This window comes from Salvelinus fontinalis, chromosome 13 (assembly GCF_029448725.1).
Source record: "Salvelinus fontinalis isolate EN_2023a chromosome 13, ASM2944872v1, whole genome shotgun sequence".
Classification (NCBI taxonomy): Eukaryota; Metazoa; Chordata; class Actinopteri; order Salmoniformes; family Salmonidae; genus Salvelinus; species Salvelinus fontinalis.
This window is the reverse complement of record NC_074677.1, coordinates 30,401,037-30,417,985: the sequence shown is the minus strand read 5'-3', so window position 1 is coordinate 30,417,985 and position 16,949 is coordinate 30,401,037. Positions and strand designations below refer to the sequence as shown.

At 44.9% G+C, this 16,949-nt stretch overlaps 1 protein-coding gene and 1 pseudogene across 1 annotated transcript; one reads left to right on the top strand and one right to left on the bottom strand.

Moving 5' to 3' along the window:
- The first annotated feature begins 205 nt into the window (after positions 1–205).
- LOC129868410 (nuclear envelope pore membrane protein POM 121-like) lies at positions 206–9,922 on the top strand. The gene is made up of 13 exons (XM_055942374.1): positions 206–799; positions 1,580–1,795; positions 1,986–2,153; positions 2,285–2,365; positions 2,554–2,725; positions 3,140–3,231; positions 3,337–3,416; positions 3,563–3,675; positions 3,770–3,869; positions 3,955–4,230; positions 4,344–5,780; positions 6,009–6,116; positions 6,276–9,922. Exons 1-13 carry the CDS (start codon positions 249–251, stop codon positions 6,374–6,376), a joined length of 3,495 nt encoding a protein of 1,164 aa, XP_055798349.1. The 5' UTR covers positions 206–248; the 3' UTR covers positions 6,377–9,922.
- Positions 9,923–10,421: 499 nt separating this feature from the next.
- On the bottom strand, positions 10,422–16,842 carry LOC129868414 (28S rRNA (cytosine-C(5))-methyltransferase-like; annotated as a pseudogene).
- Between the last annotated feature and the right edge of the window lie 107 nt (positions 16,843–16,949).

Below are 16,949 nucleotides of genomic sequence, written 5' to 3'. Positions count from 1 at the left end.
ATCATCTGTATGATTGTCTAAGTGATCATGATTTTTAAAACCCGGCTGGTGAAAAACCCAAGTTAGAGCAATTTAATTCGCCTGATTCTTTTAAGATTAATTAATTAATTTTTGCAATAAGTAATGTAAACAGTAAAGCATTACTTTTGCACAGAATATGCGCTGATTGGGGTTTGCGAATAAATTATGGAAAATGTTGACGCGCGGCATTATGGGATATCAAAGTCCTCCGGCGGCGCGGTGCCGCCATGTCTCCAAGAGAGAAGCGGTTCATAGCGTTTAGCTCTATCGTGATATTCTGTCTACTTGTGTATTATATTCCAACCTTTTTTTATATAGCTTTCATTCTTGGAGTTTGTTGCGTTGCCTGTATTTATCACAGCGGAGAATCACTCAACGCTAGGTTAGGCCCTCATCCACGCCATGGTCTGACTATTCCACCCGTGCTGCGACGCTGGTTGCCAGAGATTGCGAACGGATTACCCACAGCGGGGAGAGTCAGAAGTCGCACCGTCAAGGGTGATATTAGGGAACCGCTAGTATTAACCGACCAAAGACGTTCCGAGAGCGCTATTTATCGCAAAGTCGCGGGACACAGCGACTCATTTCTGTTAAGCCCTCGGGATATACTAATGGGAAGTTACATTGGGAAGGCAGAAAGTCCTCCCTCAGTTGTTGGGAGGCCGCGAGCCGATGCGAATTCGCGTGTTAACCCAAACGCACGAGAACAACTGCGCGAAATATTGGCGCGACCAAACCACGCTGTTTATACTCCGAACAAAAGACTGTCATTCGGGAGGTGAGTACTGAAATAATGTTTAACTAGCTAAATTTAGCATTAAAGTTCTTAGGTAAGCTAACAATGACTAGGTAGTTAGCCTAGCATTGTCAGCTAACGTAGCTAGCTGGTTTGCAACTGTCAGTAGCCAATGTGCTAACCGTAGTTAAATACAATTCCGAAACAAAATTGCGCCTACGGATCATGTTGCACACATGGATGGTGCAGTTGTCAAACACGATTTTAAACGATTCCACTGTTGCTACAGTTCGTGTCGTAGTTAGTCATCATTAAATAGGAAAACAGTTGCTTGTTTTTAAATGTATTAAGACGTGCTGCTTCGCCGCAACACATACTACCATTCCCTCCAATATTTGAAAATGTGGGAGTTGCTATCGGCTCCATTCTCTACAAGGAAATGTTCCTTCCCCCCCAGTTCTTGCTCGATATATTATATTATATGCTATATATATAATCGTTCGTTCTTTGGATGACGCTATGGCACGAGACAAGCGATAACAATGTTTTGAACATGCATTATAGGAAGTTTTACAGTAAGAATCTTTTCCACTGTAATGATCACTGCAGTTACAATGGCTTTTACTATCATTTTCAAAACATTGATAGTTATTAAAGTATCGTTGTAAACAAATGGTTGGTCAGCTCAGGCTCTTGACAGATAAAATGTCCCCTATTTTTTTTAAATTCCTGTTTTGTGGAATATAAAATCAGTTTATAAATGATCTACGTCAGACAGTTTCTTGCAATGACCTAATCCTGTGGTCACATTATTGTGTACAGGGAGCCCCTTGGCATGATGGGCAGGTTCACCATAACTCCCCAGCGCCACTACCCCCTCCAGCAGACCGGCACATCCTCTGTGGGCATCCTGCCCCCTGCCCAGTGGGACAGCTTCAGAAAGAAGAACATTCTCACCCCTCGCAACTCCCCGGCAGTCCACAGTCCAGTCACAGTGAAGATTGCTAGGCCAGATCGTAACACCACTCAATCCCCTTTGTAAGTCATATTGGCCCTGTCTTGCCGCATCTTAATTTTTCTATCAACCGTTTTGTAGATATGTTGGTAATGATGCAAGCAACTTGTACTTCTGTGGCACATTATTTGAGTGTCCATATGCAGTTTGAAAACATCCTTAGTTGTTGGGTGGCCATTCTGACATTTGTTCTGCAATTGATGTTGTCTGCAGCTTTGATCATTTGAACTCCCTGGGAATCCTTGGTTCTCCAGGCCTGGGGGCCCCTGCAGACCCCTGCTCCAGGGAGACTGTTCTGAGCGTGCTCAAAGAGAGCCGCAAGAGAGAGGTGGACAATGAAGATGACAGGAGCTTCACTGCAGGGCAAAAGAGCAAAAGGAGGTATGTGACTACCACAGGATGCAATCCCTTTGTATACAACATACTGTTCTTCTCACACTTCAGTGTCTCTCTTGGTATTTTGTGGCTCTTGAAGACTTTTTACAACGTACACCTGCTCTTTGTTCACTTAGGCGTCATGACAGCAGTGGGAGTGCTCACTCGGCATTTGAGCCACTAGTGCCCAATGGAGCTCCTACACAGCTGGTGCCCAAGTGAGTGTGAGCAATGCCAGTACAAAAAGTATTTCTCTGTAATTCAAGTCCTGATATTACATTTGAATGCGACTTTGCTTTCATTCAGTGTGTTATGTTTAGTTATATCTAAATAATTAGTTATTCAAATACTGTATCCCCTCTTCCAATCTCTCCTGAAATCCTGTTTCCACTCCCAACTCCTATAGGCCTGGTACGCTGAAGCGAGGACTGAACGCTATGATGGAGGAGTCAACAATGAAGAAGTCGCGCACCTCCTCCATCAGTTCTGTGAGCTGTGGCCTAACCCCCAGCGGCACCCTGGGCTCGGTCCGCAACTCCATCCGCAGCTCCCTCAGCTCCTCACAAGGCTTTGCTCAGGTACTTTTTATAATTTGGATGGAATGTACTCCTCTGATTGGGTATTCCTCTGGATGGGATCGACAGCCAGGAGTTCAGTTGACAGAGCTGACCTACACAGAGCAGTATTGTCAGAAAACCGGGGGGTGGCAGGTAACCTAGTGTTTAAGAGTGCTGTTCCAGTAACCTAGAGGTTGCTGGGTCGAATCCCAGAGCCAGCAAGGTGGAAAAATAAGCTTTCTGTCCTTGAGCAGGGCAGTTAACCACCAACAACTTCTCCCCGGGTGCCGATGACATGGACGTCAGTTAAGGCAGCTCTCTAATTCAGAGAGGTTGGGTTAAATGTGGAAGACACATTTCAGTTCAATGTATTCAGTTGAGCAACTGACTAGGTATCCCTTTAACCTAACCCCCACTTTCACGTTTGTTTTCAAGCGGAAAAAGGCCTCCACTCGCAGCCTCTCCCCACTCTCCAGCCCTGAGTCATCCCGCTCCCAGACCCCAGAGAGAGCCTCTAAAAAGCCCAGGTATTCACCCTTCTAGACATTTCTAGGTTCACACCATGTCCTGTGATGAAATGAGAACTGCCATTGTTGTGTGCATTTTATGACCTTGTTTTTTCTGTCTGCCAGGGAAGAGGATGCTCGCTCACCCAGCTCTGCGTCCTCGGCGAGGTCTGACAAAGCGTTGATGGACCCAGCACCCACCACTGGTTAGAGCATGTTTATGATGTGTATTTTAGATCAGGCTCGGGTCTTTTGGTCTTGTCCCAAAAGAGACTTACGTTTTGATTTTAAATAATTGAAAATAACTGGAGCCACCACATGAATGGTCAATGCACTATATTTCCTGTTACAGAAAAACTGACTCCGGCCCCCGAGGTCCATGTGGCGTCAGACTCTGCCGGTAGTGGGAAACGGAAACGCAAGATTCAGCTGGTGTCCAGTCGTAGAGGAGACCAAATCTCTCTGGTGAGAAATTCTGCGTAATAGAACATGTACTCAAATGGGACACGTAGCTAATCATCTGACAGATGGAGTCTTAACATTGATGTTGTCTTTGCAGCCTCCACCTCCTGAGCTGGGCTACACCATCACTGTGAAAGACCTGGATCAGGAGAAGAAAGCCGCTCTCAGCCAGATCAACACAGTCCTTGAAGAGTGTGGTGCGTATTCCCAAATCACAACTTTTATAAACCAGTTTGTCAACAACAAAAAGTATGTTAATATTGATTTATGATCATTTTTTAGTTCCAGAGAAATCTGTGTCAGCTCCAGTAGTGACTACATCTTCTCAACCTCCTGTGTCAAGCGACCCCACACCCACCCTAGCCACCCTGCTGGCCAGCCCTCTTTCCATATCGACATCTGCCAGTGTGGTGGCTCCTATCCCTGTGATCAACCTGGATCCTGTCCCCTCAAGCACAGCTGCACCCGTCACCATCCCCCCCTCAGCCAACCCCCTCCTGGAGTCTCTTAAAATGATGAGGAACAACGCCCTCGCCAGTGCTGCTGCCACCACTGCAGGTCTGTTAATCACATATCAATCATTTAAAGTTGGAAAAGACTACTTTTTGGTGGTTGTCTTTGAGTGAAGATGTTACTCTAAAGCCTGTTTTTCTCTTTTTTCCCCCCTCCAGCTCCGGCTGTCTCCTTGGTGAAAGTATTGATGACTTCTGCACCACTGGGGACTTCTGCTCTGCAGGCAGAGACCAGCTTGACTGCTCCTCAGCCCACACCAGCCTCCTCCTTCCAGCCTGCCCCAACCTCCCTCTCCCAGCCTGCCAGCACCATGCCCTCTGCTTTCATCCAGGTGCTGAGCCAAGTCACCAAGGCCCCCAGCAGTGTCCCCACCCTGGGTGGAGCTAGCTTGTTTGGCCTGGCCAACACACTGACGGCCCCTTCCTCCTCACTGGCCACCACAGAAACAACCAGCAGTAATAATCCCCTCCTGGCCTCTGTTTTCAAGCCCATCTTCGGGCCTGCGACCCCAGCCTCCTCAGCCCCAGAGAGCACACCTGCTGTCCCAACCTTTAAGCCCATATTTGGAAGTGCCACAGCCAACAGTGCTTTTGGACAGCCAGCCGCTACCTCAGCCACCTCCACAGCTAGTGCATCTGCTTCATTGCTCAGCGGGCTCGCCAACAGCAGTACAGTGGCCCCTGCTGCCTCCCTGTTCACTGGGGTGTCCAGCAGCACCGCTCCTGCCCCAGTGCCCTCCGCAGTCCCAGCCGCCCCGCCATCTGTCAAGACTCTGTTTGGAAACTGGAGTGCGCCGCCTGCAATGACCTCTGCCACGACCATTGCCCCTTCCACAGGAAGTACTTTTCAGTTCGGCGCCACCTCCACCACAGCTCCTGCACCCACCCTCAGCTCCACTGCAGCCGCCACCACTTGCAACAACGGCTTTTCGTTTGGTGCCATGACCACCACCTCTGCTGTCACTCAACTCGCCCTCCCAGCCACCGTCCAGGGGGGATTTACCTTTGGTCAGGCTGCAGCCACCCAAAACTCTACCACCGCATCCTTCAGTGGCTTTGGCATGGCCACTGCAGCCACTACTACTGCTGCAGCACCTGCAATCCAGTCCACGTTCACGTTTGGGAAGTCGTCGTTCGACGCCTCAGCAGCATCAGCGTTCCCTAGCGCGACTCAGGCCCCGGCTGCTGCTATTGCAACAGCTAATCCTTTCACATTTGGGTCAGCTGGGGCCACCCCTGCCCCCTTCGCTTTTGGTGCAGCTGCCACTACGGCAGCTTCTACATTTGGGACCCCTACTAAGCTGGCATTTGGAGCCAGCTCTACAGGTTTTGCATTTGGCAACGCCGCGGCTGCCCCAGCAGCCCCTGCCTTTGGCTCTGCCACTCAGACTGCCGGCACACTCCCAGCCTCCGCCCCAACCTTCTCGTTTGGTGGTGTGTCTGCACAGCAAGCCCCCGCTACCCCTGTCCAGCCAACCACCGGAGGATTCAACTTCGGCGCAGCAATTTCAGGCACTCGGTTTGGAACACCCAATCTCACAACACAGACACCAGGATTCAACTTCGGGGCTGCTGCTAGTGACAAGCCAGCCTTCGGTCAGTAGATCTAGTATAATATAACACGCACTCTTTTACTGATTTTGTTTTCATCCACAACAGATTTTTACGATTTAAAATAAATCAGTTGTTGGTCAATGTTGCATTTTGGTGGCAGTGAGATTTTACAGTATTGGCCAAATTTTTTTAAAGGCCAGTTCAATCCAAAACCAACGTTTTTAATAGATGTCTTTTATTCTAGTCTTTAATTGTTAATTTATTATACAGGGACATCTACCCCTACTTTTGGCCAGAGCACTGCTGCGGGTCCTATCGCCTTTGGAAGCCCAGGAACTCCAGTCCAAGGATTCAGTGCTTTGGCACCCTCAGCATTCGGTAAGAAAATAACTAAAGCTTGATTCTGATTGTCCAGCGTTCTGCCTGAAGTGTGCAGCAAAAAGCATAGTCTGTGTTTCTTCCTAAATCTGAGAAGCTGTAATGGTTATAGTCAACAGCCAGGTGCATCTTTATATTGACATGTTTTTTGTTGACCAGGCTCTCCATCAACTCCCTCGTTCTCCATTGGCGCTGGCTCCAAAACGTCAGGGGCACGCCAGAGGCTACAGGCCCGAAGGCAGCACCCCAGGAAGAAATAGCCTTGCCAAGGCAGGTAGCGCATGGCTTGGAAGCCCTTACCCATTCAGCACTGCTATCGACGACACCCATTACACCCTCCAGAGGAGCTGAACTGATGCTATTGCTAACACAGCTTTCCATTGTAACCCCAGTCAGACCAACAGGCCTCCCCCACCCTGCTGTTCCCCTGGCCGGCCTGGGCTGGCCTGCTTTGTGGTACAAGGCTAGCAGAGGCGCACACGGCCCTCCTAGGATGCCTATTGCTCTGACAGTGTAGCCACTCTCCCAGGAAGGATCAGAAAGGGGGATAGGAGGCAGAACGAAACAATGTATTATACTTGAAAGACAAAAGACTTTTGAAATCCATTTGACTTTAAGTGTAGCATATCCAATCCAAACAACTTTTCCCCCTGCTTTTTGGATTTCCCCTACTAGACCTGTTTATGACCCGTTTTTGATTTGCTAACAGAGCAGGATTTGTTCAGATCCGACACGCTTCTCACTCACTTTGTTTTTGTATACAATTCTAAGCAGGACTGTGTGTTAACGGCTATACAAGGGCTGAACTGTTTTTTTGGACGTATGCCCACGGTCAAAATAGGGTTCACGTCAATATGATCTGCATGGACGTATCCAGCTGTACATGGCAACCATAATGTATAGGAGATGTTGACAGTTTTTAGATAATGAATTGTGTTTATTTTACATGTAAAGAGTTTCAATTTGGATTCCTAAAGGCTGTTTCACTCAGTTAATGAAGACTGGTATTTTGAATGAGTGCTTAGTGTAGTGGTCTCAGATATGCCCTTGTATTATTGTACAATGTCACAGGCACTGGGAAGCATTCCTACAATGGAATTTGTTCTACTCGTTTGATCCTTAATGACAGAATAAGGTGAACAATAAAATCCTTTGATAAACATAATTTATGTTTAACCGATCTGGGGATGGCATTATGATCATGTGGAGTCCCAGGGTAGTAGTCATTCGTGGGTCGATATTGTGTTGGTGTAAATGGGCTACCCTGGACATGCGCTAAAAACCAAAGGTCTGACCTACAAAATATTCTCTTCTGCCACCGCTTAAGTCCTTTTCTCTACTCCTGCTATCGCCATAGTGAAGATGGGAGGTGGGGACATTCATTACCGATCAGGGAGCTGTTTGAGAACGTTAACAAATCCTTCCTCCTTCCCTTGAAGTAACTTCTGTGGATTGTATTCCGTTGGATGGAAAAAAGCAAGTTACTGCAGCTTCCACTTATCCTAACCTAGTGAATTACTTCAAAGGAGAGGATGTAAGGATGCGTTTTGAATGTGGTCAGAGCAGTTGTGTGCTATGGGAGGGATGGGTATGGTGATCCTGGCGAGCCATAGATGCAGGGTTTTTCCCCAGCCCAACACTGAAACACCAGATTCAACTAGTCACAGTCTTGATTAAAGACCCTGTTTGATCGGTTAAATACAGCGTTGTGTTCCCCACCAACATGGCACAGAACAATGTATGTCTTGAAAGCCAGTCCCCACCTTCACACACAGCCCCCATAAGATCTATCATAGAGTTCTGACTGGCCATGATAGAAACTAGAAACATCTGGGGGACTGTACCACAATACCCCTGCATTTGTATACTACCAAGACAAAGCTGAGTGCATTTATAAAACGAACTGAGCTTGGTGCTCACATGCATTGAAGATGGACATACTTGCGCCTTCAGCAGTCAAACCGCTTTCCCCTCCCTTGTATGATTCCCTTCAAGTCTTTTCTGGTGTTTTTTTGCTTATTACTGTTTTTGCCTCGGTGAGTCTGGCTTGGAGGAAATAATGTGGTGAATGGCGGCATATTGGTAGTGCCGGACATGGGTTTTACCTGCACGTTCAATGGGTGAGGTTAAAAGTTTTGTTGACTTTTTAACAATTTAATGATGAATGTGTTTGGGTGTGACTATAACTAGATTCACAAATGTGCACAGCAGGAGAGGTGTTCTTGTCATTAATGCTGGATTGAAACTCAGGACTAAAGGAACTGGAGGGGAATTATCTTCTTTCAAGTCAAACTTAACCTCTTTGTTGTGCGCTAAACATTTTACTAACGATGTAGGTTACAAAAATTACCTCGGGTGTTGAATCGGTTATTAATTGGTCCACCCCTCTTGAGACAGAACTAGGATTTTGAATACTAATTTTTAATCAGAACTTCTCCTGTTCGAGCCAGTTAGTGTTTGGAAGAGGTGTGTGTGTGTGTGTGTGTGCGTGGGGCATGATTTGACTAAATAGTGGCAATGAATGCTAAACATAAAAATAAAAAAAACGCACAAACTTTATTTTTGTATTAAAGAAGGTTGCCTTTTAGAATTCCTTCAAGCTTGGCTCACTGGCGCAATTGGTCTATAGTTATTGAATTACTTTTAATTTGTTAATCTTTACTCAACCGTATTGCAATGGTGGAATAAAAGCGTCTAAAGGTTTCCATTTGGAAGAGCTCCACTTTTTATATACAAGAGCGTACTGGGTCTGCTAGTGTATGTGAACGCTGTTTGTCTGATCATTGTGTACAGTACAAACCTGACACGTGAATTGTCACTTTAGAGCGTGAGACTGGCTTCGCGTGTGGCTGAGTGTATAGAAAAATACTGACGTTAATGTTTTTTGTGCTGGGACACACAAGTACCCTGTTCATTTAAAAGAATAATCTATTTCAATATGCAGCATTATTCCAGAATGCCATTTATGTATGATACCCATGTTTTGTGTTATACCTAATCCCTTTAACAATTGATAACACCCCACCTCAGTTATTTGGATGTGAAGTGAGAAATGAAGTCTGCCCAGTGGTCATTTTGACTGACAGCTTTTGAAAGAAGACTGATGCATGCTTTGCTCATTTACCAGGCTTGTTTTTATATCTTGTGAGAAAATGTTATTGTATCGTGAAATATGTTTATGACATGGTTGGGAAATGTGGTGATGGCCACCTTTTTGTTCAAGTGTTTGTTCCCATAGATGGGGCTTAATTATTATGTTATTGTTGATTTCCGGTATGCACAATTGAAAAGCACAAACATTGAATGTAGTATAATATTTAGTACTCCGATTTGTAATTTTTTCTGTTCATAATTTGACTTTGTGCTTTACCCATTTAGTACAACATTGATGTCCTTCAGTAGTTCAGCAAATCCGCATACACTTAAGTCATTTGTAAATTGAACATCGTCATTCAGCCTTATGCAGAGCTGTGTAAATAAGTATAGGTGTTTTAATTTGACTTATTGTGGCCATACTTAACCTAATGGATTTAACCAAGGGCTCAGGCTATTCCATGTGTTTCTTTTTTTGTTGTCAAGTCATTTGGTGCCTCTATCTTAAATGTTGACTTTTGATAATATGACAGTGTTTTTGAGAGCTGGATGTCTTAACGGCTGCATTGGACCTTTTATCTCAATATCAAATAATTTCAGGGCAGGCCAAAAATCCATCCCACCCACAGACTGAAATTCCAGGTGGTCCTTTTGAAGATTCAGTGTTTAACCCATAAGTCTAAGCCCTGTAAATAAAATTATTTGAGCAATTATTTTTGGCCTTACTGCTATAAGCTCATACAAATGCATTGAATAAGATTCACTACATGAAACAACATAGACCCCCTCCCCCCAAAAAAGTTTTGTTCTGAAGTCCTTTATCTGAGCGATCTAAGATCAGGATGTTAAAAAGTCACATGTATTAAGGCCCTAATTTTTGGTACTACATGGTCCATTTATACTTTAATTCATTTTCCCAACTAGTGTAGAGGGGACCCACAGGTGAGGCCTGTGGGAGTCCTAAAGAAAACCATGTTCATGAGTCTCACCTTTCCATAGAAGGGTCATAGTAGTTTTTCGGGATGTCTTGTGGTCTGAAACACGGCTCTGGCTCTTTCACCGCAGATGCGGAAGTGCGACATAGGCAGATGCAGTGGATTGAGATGCATCCAATGCAAAAAAAATAAAACTAGCTTAAATTTAAGGGATTTTTATAACGCTAATTAGATTGATGTGGGGGTGTGGACATCGACCTTTGTGGGTTTAATAGTCACATGTACAGGGTTGCAGGTGTGAATGTAGGGTATAGTCAATCTTTTCACTGTACATATTTATTTATTTAACCTTTAACTAGGCAAGTCCAACATGCAGGACTAAGTGAAATAAAATTATGAAAATGGTAATAAAAAAAAAAGATAAAAATAGCACTATATATATAACTGCCAGTGATGAATCAATAATGTATTTTAGGATGGAGGCATAGTAAAGACTGAAGGGGTGGGGTGGAATGTCAACTGGGAGAGCAGCAAGTAAGGTAAATGGTGGTGGGAGGGGTCCATAGGGGGATTTGCGGGGGAAGCAGGTAGCTGGTGGCTATTCAGCTGCCTACTCCCCCCTATGGACATTCCCCCCTCTTACAGCTCTTGCACTAAATAGGCATTTTCAGTACAATTACATAAATACCTTAAATACTTAAGGCTATAATTTAACCTACAGTATTTCTTAAGTTATTTTGCACATTTTGATATTGCCTATAATGCGCAACATTTCTGGTATTCATTTTATACATTTTGCAAATTTAACATATTGTATATTTTGCTAATTTGGAACAAATAATACAACTTGTAATTTTGTAAAATATCATAAATGGATGGACACCCACAAATTAATACATACCATATGAAATGTAACATACTGAATGTACAGAATGCTCTGAGACCACGTTAGAACATGGCACAGCCAAGCTTCGATGTTGACTTGCGATAGGGCGAAATATGGCTTGTCCAAATAACAGCCACAGTTGACTACCAAGGCACCCAAAACCAGTGTCCCTTTGAAGGGTCATTCTCATTCCACTTTAGCAACATTGTTTTTCTTACTCCTCTTTCCTCCTGTTATCTGTCTGTTCCTTAATGGTGTTGGGCTCCTTAGCCATATCCTTAGTCCCATCTTTTTCTTTCTCCTCTTCGCTCCTCCTGATGTTTGTCTTTTCCTCAGTAGGGTTGGCTTCCTCAGCCACATCCTGAACCTCCTCATCCTTATCTTCTGTGATCTCAGCCTCATACTTGTCCTCACTGGCAAAAGGACTACTTGGACTCATCTCAGCGGCAACTGGATTGCTACACTCGTTAAGACGAGCATTAACAATGTTGCATTTTTGTTGGTGATTAAAACTTCATGCAGCAAACAGTATAATCTAGATGTTATCTCTATAAATATCCTCTTTCAATTAATGAGTTTCATTGAATGTGATGTAATTCAAATGGGCTCCCGAGTGGCGCAGCGGTCTAAGGCACTGCATCTTAGTGCAAGAGGCGTCACTACAGTCCCTGTTTCGAATCCAGGCTGTATCACATCCGGCTGTGATTGGGAGTACCATAGGGCGGTGCACAATTGGTCCTGCGTCGCCAGGGTAGGCCGTCATTGTAAATAAGAATTTGTTCTTATCTGACTTGCCTAGTTCAATTTTAAAAAATATGACTGCTACTCAAAGTGTTTGAGAGGCCGGCTGTTCTAGACTCTGTGCTGTTTGTCGCTCCAGCAGGGTCACGAAGCCGTGGGTGAGGGCTTTGGTGGTGCTGGCTTGGAGACACTGTGTGAGGGTAGCAGGACCACGCTCTGGCCACTGTTGGAGCAGAGGAACCAGCGTGCATAAACAAAGGGTCGAAACAGAGCTGGTGTCTCAGATCAAAGGTTTCCACAAGACAATGCTTTACTGATCTTACAATCACAGAAACACAGATAGGTAAAATACTTATTCAGTTCTATGATAATCTCTATATTCAATGTGGTAATTGATCATTAGATTGATATTTGTTTCCTACCTGAAGCCTGGGTTCTGCTGCAGGCAAGCGGCAACCACTTGCTCATTCCTCTGTGTGGATGGAGCTGGTGGAGTCGCTGCAGACGAAGGAAGCGCCTGGCGTGGTTGAGACAGTGCAGCTGGAACGCTGCCAGGGCCTTCAGACGAGGACTGTCGTGCTCCTTTTGGGATGCCGGCGTCTCATCCTGCAGGCACACCATCCCAGAGAGAGAAACACACAAAGATACCCATTTGGCTCAACAATTACATTGAGAGTCTGGGTCATTGAGGTGCATCTTTCTGGAGACATAAACAAGCCCTAAACATCTGTATTTTGTTTTGAGGACATCAGAGAGGTATACTACAAAGCAGGGTCAATGAGTTAGCCATCTAACTTGCCTTAATATTCTGAAATAACATTTTTTTTTAAGGATACGCTTGAAATGGGCATGGTCTAATTGATACAACAACTAAAAACTTGTAAAATTTTTGCTTTTAATAAACTCAGAAGAACCCCCCCCCCCCCCCCTTTTCAGGACCCTGTCTTTCAAAGATAATTTGTAAAAATCCAAATAACTTCACAGATCTTCATTGTAAAGGGTTTAAACACTGCTTGTTCAATGACCCATAAACAATTAAAGAACATGCACCTGTGGAATGGTCGTTAAGACTGAGGCTGAGAGAGGCTGGACTGAGGGCTTGTAGGCCTGTTGTAAGGCAGGTCCTCACCAGACATCACTGGCAACAACGTCGCCTATGGGCACAAACCCACCCTCGCTGGACCAGGCAGGACTGGCAAAAAGAGGTCTTCACTGATGAGTCACGGTTTTGTCTCACCAGGGGTGATGGTCGGATTTGCATTTATCGTCGAAGGAATGAGTGTTACACCGAGACCTGTACTCTGGAGCGGGATCGATTTTTTTGAAGGATACGCTTGAAATGGGCATGGTCTAATTGATACAACAACTAAAAACATGTAAAAGTTTTGCTTTTAATAAACCCAGAAAAAAAAAACTCCCCCCCCCCCCTTTTCAGGACCCTGTCTTTCAAAGATAATTCGTAAAAATCCAAATAACTTCACAGATCGCCACTGTAAAGGGTTTAAACACTGTTTCCCATGCTTGTTCAATGACCCATAAACAATTAATGAACATGCACCTGTGGAACGGTCGTTAAGACACTAACAGCTTACAGACGGTAGGCAATTAAGGTCAGTTATGAAAACTTAGGACACTAAAGAGGCCTTTCTACTGACTGAAAAACACCAAAAGAAAGATGCCCAGGGTCCCTGCTCATCTGCGTGAACGTGCCTTAGGCATGATGCAAGGAGGCAAGAGGACTGCAGATGTGGCCAGGGCAATAAATTGCAATGTCCGTACTGTGAGACGCCAAAGACAGCGCTACAGGAAGACAGGACGGACAGCTGATCGTCCTCGCAGTGGCAGACCACGTTTAACAACACCTGCACAGAATCGGTACATCCGAACATCACACTTGCGGGACAGGTACAGGATGGCAACAACAACTGCCCGAGTTACACCAGGAACGCACAATCCCTCCATCAGTGCTCAGACTGTCTGCAATAGGCTGAAAGAGGCTGGACTGAGGGCTTGTAGGCCTGTTGTAAGGCAGGTCCTCACCAGACATCACCGGCAACAACGACGCCTATGGGCACAAAACCACCGTCGCTGGACCAGACAGGACTGACAAAAAGTGCTCTTCACTGACGAGTCGCAGTTTTGTCTCACCAGGGGTGATGGTCGGATTTGCATTTATCGTTGAAGGAATGAGCGTTATACTGAGGCCTGTACTCTGTACCGGGATCGATTTGGAGGTGGAGGGTCCGTCATGGTCTGGGGCAGAGTGTCACAGCATCATCTGACTGAGCTTGTTGTCACTGCAGGCAATCTCAATGCTATGCATTACAGGGAAGACATCCTCCTCCCTCATGTGATTTCCTGCAAGACAGCAATGTCATTGTTCTGCCATGGCCAGCGAAGAGCCCGGATCTCAATCCCATTGAGCACTCCTGGGACCTGTTAGATCGGAGGGTGAGGGCTAGGGCCATTCCCCCCAGAAATGTCTGGGAACTTGCAGGTGCCTTGGTGGAAGAATGGGGTAACATCTCACAGCAAGAACTGGCAAATCTGTTGCAGTCCATGAGGAGATGCACTTCTGTACTTAATGCAGCTGGTGGCCACACCAGATACTGACTGTTACTTTTGACCCCCCTTTTGTTCAGGGACACATTATTCCATTTCTGTTTGTCACATGTCTGTGGAACGTGTTCAGTTTATGTCTCAGTTGTTGAATCTTGTTATGTTCATACAAATATTTACACATGTTAAGTTTGCTGAAAATAAATGCAGTTGACAGTGAGAGGACGTTTCCAGGTCGAAGGCAAACCGTTTCCTTCAACACAGGCCAGAAAGGAGGTTTTGGTCAAAGGTGTGAGGTGAGACAAGTAACCCTTACAATGTGCTTTGGAATCTGATCAAAAGAGCTATCATTTTGTAACCTTAACTTTTTTCATGATTAACATCACAGGACATAAGTTTCTCTGACCCAGAATAAGTATATTGCTGGACTATTGAACATGGTATTTAGTCCAGGAGTATGCTTAGTCTGGGTCTGGGAAATTGACCCTCCATATTTCAATCAAGCTTTACCCTTTGTTATTCATGATGGCGGCGAGGTGGCTGGTTTTGTTAAACGGCGCTGTACAGGAGCCAGGACATGGCTGCCTGTAAGTGGGTTCACGAAGTATGCAGGGAGACAGCTGGCCTGTTGGGATATAAGGGAGACAGTAGTAGACATGCAAGTCCATGGGCCCTGTTTGAAATGCATCTTAGCTTCTTTCTTTCATCAGAATAGATCTTACAAGGTAACCTCATCCAATCATGTACAGATCAGTGATGACCTCAAGGAAGAAAGGATGGAAGGATGCATTTAGAATCCTCACCTTGTCTTGTAGAATGATGGCCAGCCTTGTAGAGACTGTGGTCATGGAAGTCTGTCTTCGCAGAGACAACCAGCAGGTCTGAAAGTTGCAGGTCACCCACAAAGGATTTCCCCTTCAGATTCAGGTCATTGGGCCTGGACATCAGAAACACACATTTTGTTTTTAATTTGCCTAATGCCAACCTCAATCACTAGAATGAATCCATGCTGTCAATATGATTAACAGGGAATGAAGAAACATCCAAGGCTTGTCACTGACTGACGTTCTAGGCCTGTCCCAGGTAGGCGAAAGCCCTCTCTCTTTAGGTAATCGATGGCGTCCTCCACCATGGTCTTTAATATGTTCACACACACATACCTTGGGAGCTGATAGCCTGAGGAAGTAATATTTAACATATTTCCAGTGAAGTATCCCAGACAGTGTGAATAATGCAAAAAAGTTGGCCAGCTGTACAGACTTCAGAAGCATGTTACTAAGCCAGTAATATTAGTGTACATACATTTCGTATCTAAGACTACTATGCCACTCCATCTCTTTGCAGCTCAAATGTCTTATTTTCAAAAATTTCTAACAGGAGTAATAAGGATCAATCAATCCAACCTTCAGGCTGCTGGAGACTGAAGGAGAGTAGGTACTGGTTGCAGCTGACCTTCTGCTTGATCTTCATGCCGGCCAGGGCAGCCTGCAGTCTGGAGCAGTGCTTCATCATCAGAGCCTTCTAGGCCCTGCCACACTTCAGCCCATTACCAACAACCAGGTCATACACCAGAACCTGTGTAATGGACAGGACCAAACAAGAGGTAAGTGACCAGCCATGGTGTTGGGGCAGTGTTCTTCAAACTTGGTCCATGGGGATCTGATCCACAGGTGTGTAGCTTTTGTTCTATCCATGTTCTAGCACACCTGAATCAATTACAGTACATAATCAGGTGTGTTCGTCTGGGTCGAAACAAATTCCTGCATATTAAATATCAGGCTCGAAGAACTATATGTTGGAGGGACTGAATGAGGCTCCCGAGTGGCGCAGTGGTCTAAGGCACTGCATCTCTGTGATACAGGCATCACTACAGACACCCTGGTTCAAATCCAGGCTGCATCACAACCAGCTGTCCCATAGGGCAGCTCTCAATTGGTCACTGTACATAAGAATTTGTTCCTAACTGACTTGCCTAGTTTAAAAAAAATAAACTTTTTGTTCAAAAATGGGGGAGAGAATTGTCCAATGTGTTTCACATTACCTGGTCCTTGGCAAGATTCGTTTTTATCTTAGTTTGTTTGAGGAGCTTTGTGGACTCAATGATCTCTTGGAGGATAGATGAAAACTTCTGTCTCACACCAGGGCAAAAAGATGCTTGATATTCTGGTGAGGTGAGGGCATTATTGTTAAAAATACCCACAGTACTGCTGTAAAGTTAATCTCTGCTGAAAATATATTTAGCATCTAGGCATGAACAGCAAGGTGTTGCTTGTGTTATTTGATGTTTACTGGTTAGCTACGTGGTAAATGTTGACAGAGCAAGGCGTTAGCTAGTTAGCTACTGTACTCAGTACACTGTAGCAAATTACCTGAAATGTACTGTCGTAAACCAGTTTATACAGCAGCCTGCTTCCTCTCTACTTTCTCGAGAATCTCGGCAGCTTTCACGTACAAAGCCATTTTTCGAAAACTAGTTTAGAGTAAACATTTTTTTTTTTTACAGAGAATGTGTTATCATTATGTACAACTACATTAATATATCTCCACGACACCCACGTTTCTGCAAGTGGGCAATATACTTTACTGCCAAAAATAAATAAAAAATGTACTGCCCGATGA

What these genes read in the sequence shown, in the direction of transcription:
- LOC129868410 (XM_055942374.1), top strand. Translation starts at nt 249, where the DNA reads ATGTCTCCAAGAGAGAAGCGGTTCATAGCGTTTAGCTCTATCGTGATA. An exon ending in CCTCACAAGGCTTTGCTCAG is followed by an intron (nt 2,726 to 3,139) that starts GTACTTTTTATA and finishes TTTGTTTTCAAG; the next exon opens with CGGAAAAAGGCCTCCACTCG. An exon ending in TGCTGCTGCCACCACTGCAG is followed by an intron (nt 4,231 to 4,343) that starts GTCTGTTAATCA and finishes TCCCCCCTCCAG; the next exon opens with CTCCGGCTGTCTCCTTGGTG.